General features: G+C 45.5%; 2 protein-coding genes across 2 annotated transcripts; one reads left to right on the forward strand and one right to left on the reverse strand.

The window, feature by feature from the left end:
* Positions 1 to 2,033: 2,033 nt before the first annotated feature.
* Positions 2,034 to 3,011, forward strand: LOC310771912 (G-protein coupled receptor 183-like; the record flags this gene model as incomplete). The annotated part of the gene is made up of 1 exon (XM_083664412.1): positions 2,034 to 3,011. The coding sequence occupies one exon, from the start codon at positions 2,034 to 2,036 to the stop codon at positions 3,009 to 3,011; it is 978 nt and encodes a 325-aa protein (XP_083520538.1).
* Positions 3,012 to 5,444: 2,433 nt separating this feature from the next.
* LOC310771909 (zinc-binding protein A33-like) lies at positions 5,445 to 9,873 on the reverse strand. Its single transcript, XM_083664410.1, has 6 exons — positions 9,293 to 9,873; positions 8,925 to 9,020; positions 7,872 to 8,102; positions 7,758 to 7,780; positions 7,534 to 7,652; positions 5,445 to 6,322 (listed from the first exon to the last, which is right to left on the reverse strand). The coding sequence occupies exons 1-6, from the start codon at positions 9,686 to 9,688 to the stop codon at positions 5,784 to 5,786; spliced, it is 1,404 nt and encodes a 467-aa protein (XP_083520536.1). The 5' UTR covers positions 9,689 to 9,873; the 3' UTR covers positions 5,445 to 5,783.
* Positions 9,874 to 11,698: the final 1,825 nt, after the last annotated feature.

The raw sequence follows: 11,698 nt of genomic DNA on the forward strand, positions 1-11,698 counted from the left end.
TCGGCGTGCCCCGGAGCAGAGCCAGCAGAGGGAGGTAAGAGACAGAACCTATGGAAGGAGCAAGACAGGTGCACTTTGAACCACAATCGGCTCCTTGACGGCAGTAAAAGGGATGATCGCAGCCTCTGGCTCCAATAACATAAAGTAGTCTGTACACTGCAAGGAGCTCAGGCGCACTGTGAAGACTGACACATTTTCAAAGAGGTTGCATGATGTAAGCCAGGGGTGTCCAAACTTTTTTTTTTAATGGGGGCCAGATTAGATAATGTGAAAATCCCGGGGGGCTGCTTCTCGCATCATACTGTGTGGGTAGAAAAAAAAAAAAAAACAGACAATACAATTGTACTCTAAGGATTTTGTTTACCATCTGAAAACATGAGTCCTGTGCTGTTGATACTTGGTGCTTGTCTACATCTGTATGATACCGCTGTCATCGTTAGGTGAATGGGGGGAAAAAATTGAATTGAACTTGCTTGATTAACCAATATTCTGTGGAGGGCCACATATACTATATTTTGAGAGACAAGCTGAGGGACACTTAAAATCAGTCCGTTGACTGCAATTGGCCCCCGAGCCAGACTTTGGACGTGCCTGACATAAGCAGTCCCAGAGCCCAGAACAAAGCCTGGACCCATGTTACAAAAGCTGAACATAACATAACTGTGATCCTTTGGGGATGCTCAGCCCTGGTACAGCTGTGCCTGGTCGCCCCTCCTCAAAGCAGCCCTAACTTTACTTCCAGTCTGACTCCTTGGCAGTTATTCTTCCATCATTACATTTCGTTTCCAGGTTAAAGTCTTTCTCTGGCTCTAAATTCACTTTGGGTATCGCAAAATGTCAGAAAAGGACATCTGAATCCTCCAACAAAGTACAGAATTCCCACTGCCCTTCATAACAGTAAACCTAGGCAAATTGTCTACATGCAGAATATGCTTTGCCACTTTAATTCAGAGCTGGCTCCCCTTTTATCCTGCTCCCAAAAAGGATGGTGCTCTTAGCACGAGTCCCCTAAGTGAGTTAGATCTCCCATGAGGAGAGCCAGCACAGACACAAAAACAAGAGAACGGCCTGAGGGGAAGCCCTGACACTGTTTGTTAATGTGTTTTCCTCTCTGGGAACTCACACCCTTTGTAGTGGCTTCAACTCTACTGAGACTATAGAAACACCAGTCTTAATGAGCAACAGCATGTTTGACGTGGTACAGGCTGTGTATTTGTGCTCAGGTAGAAAACACGTAGGCCGGCTACCACCAGTCCGCTTACCTTTAACACTGAAGTTACCTGACTCTAAATGGGCGGGGATGTCGTTAATTTATATTGGACCATTTAATAAAGTAATCCGCCTTTCATATCTGTCATCTGTCATGTATCAGGCCATGTTCACATTACAGGCAAATCTGATTTGCTGATAAAGTCATGAATAGTCATTATCTTGATTGGTTTCCCAAATCTGATTTGGGAGTGTGTCCGCACTGCCACAAATCTGATTCTCAAGTCGGATCTGTGTGTCCAGACCTAAACAGCCTATCTGCATGGGTTGCTATGGTAACGACGTAGGCGTCAGTAAATACGTACGTTGGTGACGTGGTTTTCCTGCGCAGAAGCATTTGATGACGAGTTGCGAGTGACGTTCAAATCAGATTTGGTGGATCTGCGCGTCCACACTTAAGTCACATCAGTCGAAAGCAGATTGGAAACTACCTCCATAGTGGTTTGGGACAAATGACACAAATCAGACTTGGAGCGTCCAGATTCATAAAACCAATCTGGATAAAATCATCAATAGGTCACTAAAGTTAACAAATCAGATTTGGCCTCCTAGTCTGAACATGGCCTCAGTCATCTGCCTAAATATTACAGATAGTGAGTGAGTGAGTGAGTGAGTGAGTGAGTGAGTGAGTGAGTGAGTGAGTGAGTGAGTGAGTGAGTCGAATAAAGCAAATGTGTTGTTTTCAGATCCTAATCATCATTATTCTCCTTTCTTTGTTCCCATCACAGTCCTCGTGTTTTGAATGGGTCTTTGCTGTTTTAACCATGGCAGAAAATATGTTCTTCGCAACACTCAACTCAACCTCCCTCCCGACCCGACTCCCTCTCAACACCACAACTGACTTCCCACCCAACGCCACGGCCAAGCCCTTCAGCGTGATTGATGGCTGTGAGTTACTGGTCGAGGGCGTTCTGTTTGACCTGGCCATACAGTGCTTCAATGTGATCGTGGGAATTCCCGCCAACCTCCTTGTCATCGCAATCCTCATCCACAACCGCAAACAGCCCTCCACCTCCGACATATTCCTGGGCTGCCTGGCATTCATGGATGCCTACTTTGGTACCATGGTCCCCGTTAGCTTCCTCAACCTCTACCACTGGCACAGCAAGGAGGTGTGGTCCGCCCTCAAGTTCACCTACGGTGTGAAAGATACCAGCGGGCCTCTGTTCCTCTCCTGTATCTGCCTGGACCGCTTTGTGGCTGTGGTCTTTCCCGTGGCATTCTGCCAGCTTAAAGACATCAAGTACAGGTTAGGCCTCACCGTGCTGGTGTTCGCCCTCACCTTCGCCTACGCCGCAGCCAAGACTGTGGGTGGCCTCCCCGACTTTGAGAAGGTGTTCACCGGTGAGATCCTGGCGACGTTTACCTGGATGGTTGTGTGTAACGGAACCATCCTGTGGGCGCTGAAGAAGTCCCCTGGCACAGGGAAAGATGAGATGCACCCCATGAAGAGGAAGGCCTTCAAGATAGTGCTCTCCATCCTGGGCATCATCGTGTGCAACTACTTGCCGCTTGTAGCGATGTTCCCCTTTGAAGACTACTACGCTCCCGATGTATTCCGCTGTTACGTGCAGCCGGTGGGCTTCGCATTCATCAACATCAGCAGCAGCATCCAGCCGCTCGTCTACCTGTCCCGTCTGGAGAAGGTGCCCTTCCTGCCTGAGGCCTGCGTTAAGAGGTGCTGCACATGTGTCAAGGCAGAAAAGAACAAAACCCCACCGGCACAAAAGCCATCTACTTGAAGTTAACAAGGTAAACAAATGCCCGCTGAACCACATGGATACTAAGTCTAAGATTTATGGCAAACCAAAAGGTGGGAAATGGTTCATTGATCTATACTTTCATAGTGATTTGATATTTTAATCACTGATGTTTGTTCCCTATCAATGTTCATCATTTTCTGAATGTTTTATCTTTATATTTTTATGCAAAGCTTGAGCAAACATTCTTGAAAAATACAATTAATATCGTCAAATACTTTTTTTCCCATGTTCTACATTTGGATTATGCATCAATAATGATGAAACAAGCAGAAACTCAGGATTTTTACACTATACCTTTATAAACTGCTATATTTTCCAAAAATAAAAATATATTATCCAATAAAGAAATTAGGGTTGTCCTGGCTAAATTAATCCCAGTATATCATAGTCAACTGTGATATACTGGGATTAAATCCAGCCCGTAGGACCTTTGCTGCATATGTCTCTCTCTCCAGTGTACTCTGTCAAATAAAACAGAAATACCATAAAAGCAATAACAACGCAATCTAATCATGCTCTGTGCTGCTCTTACTATATAATTTTGAAATAACTATCTTATATATTCCATTCTATTGTACTCAAATCCTCACCAATTTGATTCTGGTTTTGCAAGACTTTGGCGCCATCATCTGTACAAAGAGAAAACAGACTAAAATATAATTTATGACTTTGCCTGTAATCCTTGGATTTATTTTGTTTTTTGTTGTAAAACAATGACTGTCAAGCTACACTGAATAAAAAAAACTGAATTCAACCTTTCTTTCAGGGACCTTTGGAGAGGAGAAGCACCACCAGTAGAAAGAAGAAGGAACTGTGTGTGTGTGTGTGTGTGTGTGAGTGTGTGTGTGTGTGTGTGTGTGTGTGTGTGTGTGTGTGTGTGTGTGTGTGTGTGTGTGTGTGTGTGTGTGTGTGTGTGTGTGTGTGTGTGTGTGTGTGTGTGTGTGTGTGTGTGTGTGTGTAACCTCTCCTCCATCCCGATCTGGCAGAACATAGATGTCCCTCACACAATAGAGATGAATGCATCATTGCTACGTTTATCAGGATTTCAGGAACCCTCTCTGGATCCTCATCTATGCCAAGATCACTCATCAGCAGCCAGCCAAAAACCACACCCAGGTGATGTAAGCGGTGCAGGTTGCACAGGTTGGCCCCTTCTCCGCTGCTTCCCTCCCTATGCATAGGCTACTCCTGATTGGTCGAACTATCCTCTCATGCTACAAACATCATGCTATACAAACTGACACCTCGTTTCCTAGCCTCGCCCCCTTCCTAGCCCCTCTCCCACCACCTACCCCCCCCCCCCCCCCAACAATGCCTCAAATCGAGACCCTCCACCACCTTCCTATCCCTAGCTACAGCCCCTCTTCGCTAGCCCCATGCTACAAACAGACTTCTTATGCTACACACGAACGGACACACATGTCACGTATAGAAGCGGCTGCACAGCTTAAAAAGGACATTGGAAGGCCGGACGCGGACAGCATGTGTTGAAGACTGAACTGCTTTTGTCTGTGACTGTGGCTGTGGCTGTGGCGGGAGAGTGATGTTCGCAACTTTTAGTGTCGCCGACAGTGAAGACAGCCAGACAGGGCAAATGTTAAGAGGGGAGGCTGGGCACCTCCTTTATAGGTAGAGAGGGACTGGGGACTAGTAAAGTGCCTTGCCTGTGCTTCACTGTGTTAACTACCATTTTGCTCCACATATCCTCACACCTTTTCAAGGTGGTCGTCTGCCATCATGTCTCCCGGCTGCAGCAGCGAGTGTTGCTGTAGGCGGCGGCGCTTCCTGTTTCTACGCAAGACTCCATGTTCAAGCCTCAAGGTCAAGGTCTTCAAGGTCTTGTCGCCAGACCGGGGCGAGATAAGTCTTAAAACACTTTCAAACACTTTCAAGTTTAATGTTGTCTTGTTTTTGTCTTAGTCTCATTTATTTTAAACTGATTTGAATATCCTAATAATTAGGCTATTAGAATTAAGCCCTATAATTCGATACCTTGCCAGAGGCCAATTAAGAGGCAACCTGGTGGCTAAGGAGGCCCTCTGGCTCCCCCTATTGGTAAAATTGGTTTTGACCTGCCTACAGTTTGGAGTGGTCCTTGCTGCATTTTGATACTGTGTTGTATTAGAGTGCAGTGTACAGGTTGCTGTGTGTTTATTGCATGCAGTGTTTATGCCAGGGTGTGTGCAAAGTTGTGAGTTGCAGGGACGTCGGGTGGCCGCCTGTGCTTTATTAGTTGCCTCTGTGGGGGCTTTTTGCTGGGTTGTGCCTCTGAATTTGTAACTTCAATAAAATCTATTTTTTGGCCCTTGAATCTGTCTCTGTGGTGAATATTCTCTTGCCTCTGAGGTTAACAAAGGTTGTGGCAGCGTTATGCTATACAACAACAAAAGTTTATTACAACACTGTCTCCAAGTTCATTTGGGGAAGTAGGTCTAACTATCCTCAATCAAAACAACTTTCTAAAAAAAGGGGAAAGGGTCATATGAGTGGAAACACAAATTTTGATAGGCTTTTACAAAATGTTTTTGAAACAGAAGAATTACTTGGTGAATAAATGATCTTTTAACGGAGCATCTTCACTGAGGTACCAAATCATATAATATATATGTATAGCCTATATATAATATCATTGAGTCTCTTGCTATCGATTCCTTCAGGTTTTGAGGGATGCCATTCATTTCACTTAACAAAACAGCATTAAGATGTGAAATTCTCCGATAATTTACAACAGTAACGTTACTACTCATACACTCATTTACGCAGCACTGTGACAAACACATTCTCTGGCAGGATTCTCAGTGGATGGTTGCTTTGTGTATAGAAATACGGAAGCAATGTTTCTGTGAATGTGTGTGTAAACACATAAAGAAGTGTGTCATCAACAGAGTCCAAAAAAGACAAAGTCCCTTTGTCATAATCCAGCTGCACTTGGACTCGGTCTGGCTTTCCTGACACCGTGAGGGGTGTGGGGGGCGAGGTCATTGCCCTGAACTCCCCGTCCCGGAAACACAATGTCCAGAAGCCGTTCTCGGGCCGAGCGGAGACTTCAGCGTTCCTCGGGACGGACGAGGAGGCCACGCCCAGGATCCAGTCCTGGTTACTTCCTGTTTCCACGATCCAGCGGTGACTCCCCGAGCCCAGAGGGGTCATGCCCACCACCTCAGCGCTCATGTGGAAGCGCTCCAGGTTGTCGGGGCAACAGTTGGGCTGGCTGGTGTAGTGGAGGGAAGTGAGGTCGTCAGACAGGATGAGGCAGGGGTGTGCTGTGTTTGGGTCCAGCGTCACAGGAGCTAACAGAGGAATTTGGCCAAAGAGAAAGTTGTACATGCTGCACAGGGTTTGGGTTGTATTTAGCATTTATTTATTTAACGTGGGCCTGATTCTCATAATGCTGAGTCCCAGACAAGCTCCTGCGAATTCCACTGCGGGCTCCATTTAAAATGGCCCTACTTTTTCATAAATGTAGCAATCACACAAAAAACAGTACTTGTCTTAAACCCACAGTTGTTGTCCATCAAAACAGGCTATTTGTGTTCTTGAAAGTTGCCTAGATTTCAATACCGAGTTGTTGTTTTTGTCATGTCTCTTCAATTGAAAATGGCCATTGCTGTTCTTATGCTTCCCAGCACCCTCTCTTCTGTGGCTATTGGTGGAAACCCGGAATGACACACCCGGAAGAACAGAAATTACAGGCTCTGGCATGACAAAAAAAAAACTTGGTATTGAAAACTATGCACTATTAAGATCAAGAATAGCATGTTTTAACTGACAACTAGGTTGTACTTACCTGTTAAAGGAGCATGCCAACATTTTGATAGATTAAGCAATTTTGATGAGAGGATAGATGCCCTTCTCCTCTCTCTGCATGTAGAGTAAGTAGTAAGTAGTTACGCGCCCTCCTGCAAGTTAGCTTAGCACAAATGACTGGTAGTCTGCGGTATCTGGCTAGCCTACCCTCGTTAAGTCACCCAATACACATTCCAACAGCGCCAAAATGCTCTCATGTAGTCTTATGTACTGTACATGTTGTGATTCGTGCATTCACCACGTTATGAAATAATAACGTAAAATTACGAGACATTGTAATTTACGAAGCAGCGTACATAGCCAGAGCTTTCAAGGTTTCTTCAGGAAAGTACTTCCGGCATGTATTTGCTTCGTAAATTACAATGTCTTGTAATTTTACGTTATTATTTCATAACATGGTTAGTGCACGAGTCACAACATGTACATAAGCGTACATGAGAGTGTTTTGGCGCTGTTGGAACGTGTACTTACGGCGGGGGTAGGCTAGCCTGATACCGCAGACTACCAGTCATTTGTGTTAAGCTAACTGGCAGGAGGGGAGGGTGCGTAACTACTTTTCTACTGCATCCATAGAGAAGAGGAGGGCATCTATCTTCTCGTCTTACTATCGTCTTTACGATGGTAAATACTGTAATCTCCCAAAATGTTGGTGTGTACCTTTTAAGAAAACTATCACGCTGTCTGATGTACTCACTATACTCAACATGGTCCTGCATTTTCTCCCAGATTCTGTACTTGAGGTTGCACAGGTGGCTGGTCACGTCGATCAATACGCCAGACATGTATTCTGATCCAAGTTCTATGCTGTTTCCCCTGCAATTACAAAAGGCATCATGCAGTGAAAATGTGTCCCACTCACCACATCAAAGCAGAATATACTGTAAGTAGAGTATAAATCCATTACGACACATGACATACCTCTCCTGAGTGGCTCTGAAATTCTGCACAAACACAAAAAAAGAAAAAAGTGTCAATTTGAAAAGAGAATGAGAACAGTAATTAAGAAGTTAATGTAAACTAGATTGTCCGTACCGTCAGCAAGGGCATGTCATCTTCTTTCAGCTCCTCCTCCAGCACAGTGATGGTCTCTGCGAGGGACAGCATCTCTGCCGAGAGCTCTTTAATCTGATCCTTCATCCCTGCTGTCTTCTCTTCTTCCTCTTTCCTCACCGCGGCTAACCTGGCCCACTCCTCCTGGTAGAGGACCTGATGGAGCTGCTCAAACTGGTTCTTGATCCGGTTCTGTGTTTCCAGTGCCTGACTCTGGGGGAGATAATTGCAAAGGCTGATTCATTTGAGCTAATTGTATCTATCTAATAAAGGCAGAACCATCTGGGCACTGTGTGTGTGTGTGTGTGTGTGTGTGTGTGTGTGTGTGTGTGTGTGTGTGTGTGTGTGTGTGTTTGTGTGTGTGTGTGTGTGTGTGTGTGTGTGTGTGTGTTGTCCTTCAGATATCTCGAAAACCGTTCGTCTGATCGACTTCAAACTTTGCGAGTGCGCACTGTGCATGCTGTGGGGAACCTGGCAGAGTACAGTGCAGAATTTCGTGGAATTCAGACATGCGCATAGTCATAGCGCCACCTATTGGTAACACAAAAAGCAGTTTATCCAGAGAACTGTTCGTCCGATTGACTTCCACCTTGGGTAATGCGCTGTTGGGAACCCAGAGTGCAGTGCTGAATTTTGTGCAATTCGGACACGCACATACTGTAGCTATAGCGCTACCTACTAGCAACACACACAAAAATGTATCTCCAGGACCATTCCTCCATCGACTTCAAACGTGGCAGGTGCGCTGCTGAGTACGGGAGAAAGTGCAGTATTGAATTTCGTGCAATTTGGCCAATCAGAACATGGCTTTCACGTAGCCTATCTCAAGAACCATTTGTCCAATTGACTTTGAAATTGGTAGGTGCGCTGCTGCTGGGAAACCGAGAAAGTTACAAGCAGGGGGAGGATGGGGGGGGGGGGGGGGGGGGGGTGAAGAGTGGGAGAGAAGAATGATGTGTGAATGGGGGGAAGGGGAGGGATGGGAACGGGCACTGCACTACTGATTAGCAATGTAAGAAAATCCTCGCAGGTTACCTTTATGTGACTGAGCATGTCTGCTGAGCAACAGTGAATTCTCTGGAGGTTGTCCAGTTTATCTTGCATGCTCTTCAGGGATGAAGTAAGTTCAGCCTGAAAGTCAAAGATTAATGTATGGCAGGCCGCTTAATAGTCAACAGCAGGGATTAAGGAATGATGTTTTTACTTAAGAGTACTTCAGATGTTTTAAGGCGCCCGTCCGTCACTAAAAGATTAACAGTGTCAGGACAGACCTGATGAACAGCATTCTACGGCTAGGAGTTACCTTCTGACTGTAGGTTAAAAATATAGGTGAACAGCAAAGTCATTTTAGCTAGTTGTTATTCTGTTATTGAGAAACAGATTGTTACATTAATTTCTCTCACCTTGCAGTCCAGCACTGCCTCGTCTATAGGGGAGCAGTCGTGGTTCTTGTGCATTTTGGAGGATTGGCACACCACACAGATGGGCTGTTTGTCAACCAGGCAGAAGAGTTTGAACCTCTCCCCATGGAGGCTACAGTTTATCATCTCGTCCACCAACATGGAACTCTGACTCCTGGCCTCCATCAGAGCTTCACAGAGATTCTTCAGAGCCAAATTGGAGGGAGGACTGGACTTGGGGGCTCTTTTCCTGCATACCGGACACTCGCGCGAGCCCGAAGCGTCCCAGCAGCACTTCAGACAGCTCCTGCAGAAGCTGTGGCTGCACGACAGCAGGACAGGGTCTGTGAAGATGTCGCAGCATACGGGGCACGTGAGGTCTTCCTCTGGGAGAGACATGATGATCAGCTCACCATGTAACAATGAAGTAACTCCACAGTTCAGAACAGCTTATGTCGTCAGGTTTAAATCATAAAAACATTCCTGTGTCAATGGTAAGAACACGATTTAGCTCGTCTCAGAAGACCCTCAAAGAAGGCAGTGTCTGCTTGTCCATTGTTCCCGATGTGAGGCAGCAAACTCTCTTGGTTTTCCGGTGTTTGACATATGGGGGAGTAACTCAGATCATAGAGCAGTGTGAAACAACACTGTATGTCGCTCTGGGAAACAGGAAGTGAAACCCTATTGGCCAGTGCTTGGATAGCTTGAAACCGGTTGGTAACGTGTTGCATTTTTGGAATGTAATCATACAGGATGTGAATGGTTCTTAGGGCAAGCTAACAGCCCAAGGCTGTAGACTAGCTAAACATTTTCCTCCCTAAATTCATGGTGTGCTGCACTAACTCACAAAGCAATTCTCAAACTGGTGTGTCAAGTACATAGGGTAATCAGCGGGGGGCCGGGGGGCTGTTGTTTTGGTGCTCTACCTCCATGAGGCAGACCAGGGCCGGTTCCAGAACCAGATGACTAAGGGTGCATCCAAGATAGGAAGGGGTGCAGATGCCCGGCCGAAGGCCGGGCCCACTCGGGTGGCCGGCCGAAGGCCGGCCGCCCGAAAAATTTGACATGTTATTTTACTAAAAATAATGCATTTGACCATCATTTCAAGTAGAATGATACCACCCAAGCAATAATATTTCAAGTGTTTCAAGTGCTTTACTGAAATATTTGGACCATATAATGATAATACAATTATCTCAACTTTAAAAGGTTACATATAGGTGCCAAAAAGCCATAAAATCACATCAAAGAACAAAGAAAAACAACAACGATAATTCAAGTTTAAACAGTAAGTGTGCAGCTGTAGCATTTATTTAAAAAAAAAAAAAAATTTTTTTTTTTTTTTTTTTTTTTTTTTTTTTTTTACTTTTCAACTGAGCATGCAGACAATTAAAATAAGGGTGCAATGCATGCTTTTGCACCCCCGTAGAACCGGGCCTGAGGCAGACTGAGAGAGATGAATGACACATTAAACTTCTTAACTTTGTTAAACGTTTCTATGTGCATATAAAACTAGACAGGGGGGTTGGAGGCCCAACGGCACACTTCAAACATCACTTCAATACAGCGCGTGCACATACTTTTCAAAATGACAGGACACTGGTTCACTGGTTAGTCGAGGAGGAGACACGGGGCGAGGGGAAAACGTTATAATACTTGATTGGATTTATATAGGCCTTTCTGGACACTCAAAGCGCTTCACTGTCTGTGAGGGAATGCCCACAAAATGTTATACGGCTGGCGTGCGAGTGGGGTAAAACCGCCCATATATCTCAATGGGCTGACTCACCAAAGGACGGTGCTGCGGCTCTACACTACAGGATTGGGGATTCTAGAGCCGAACACAAGACGTCTGTTCAGATGTGCATTTACTGCGGGGGTTAAATCCCCGATCGTGTCTGCCTGGGCTGGGCTAGCAGCTAAATGCTAATTATGCTGTATGGAGAGAACAGAGGGATTTACCCCACCCTGACCACGCCCCCAGCCAGCTAACCCAGTGTCTATGACGAGACATCGCCTCAACCTATATCAGGGGAGGGAGGGAGGGGAAGGGAACTCAACTCATCTACCACCGTAATGGTATGCACTGCACGGCAACATGATGGATTTTGGCAGCAGCCTTTCTTGCCAAACCCACACACTACTTGAATTTAACGTCTTTGGAAAGTAGCCCCACACAGAAAGGGCCACAGGTTTGGTTTAGTTTTCACTCGTCGTTTTTATAGTTTAAAGGAATAGTTCACCCAAATTTTTTTTAATTCTGTCATCTACACTACAGTACTCACCCACATGCCAAATGAAACAGGTGAAATGTGTTAGTCCATATAACACACAGGGAGGTTGCCAGCACAACTTGGTAGCAGCCTTCTCCAAAACAGTGATGTTTACCAGTCTGCCATGGCCAGTGTC

Source organism: Poromitra crassiceps (genome assembly GCF_964638095.1).
Source record: "Poromitra crassiceps genome assembly, contig: HAP1_SCAFFOLD_1484, whole genome shotgun sequence".
Classification (NCBI taxonomy): domain Eukaryota; kingdom Metazoa; phylum Chordata; class Actinopteri; order Beryciformes; family Melamphaidae; genus Poromitra; species Poromitra crassiceps.

Coding starts and splice junctions, on each gene's coding strand:
- LOC310771909 (XM_083664410.1), bottom strand. CDS start 9,688: ATGTCTCTCCCAGAGGAAGACCTCACGTGCCCCGTATGCTGCGACATC. Junction 7,781..7,871: donor ATGACATGCCCTTGCTGACG/GTACGGACAATC, acceptor GTGTTTGTGCAG/AATTTCAGAGCCACTCAGGA. Junction 6,323..7,533: donor GCAGGACCATGTTGAGTATA/GTGAGTACATCA, acceptor TTCCTCTGTTAG/CTCCTGTGACGCTGGACCCA.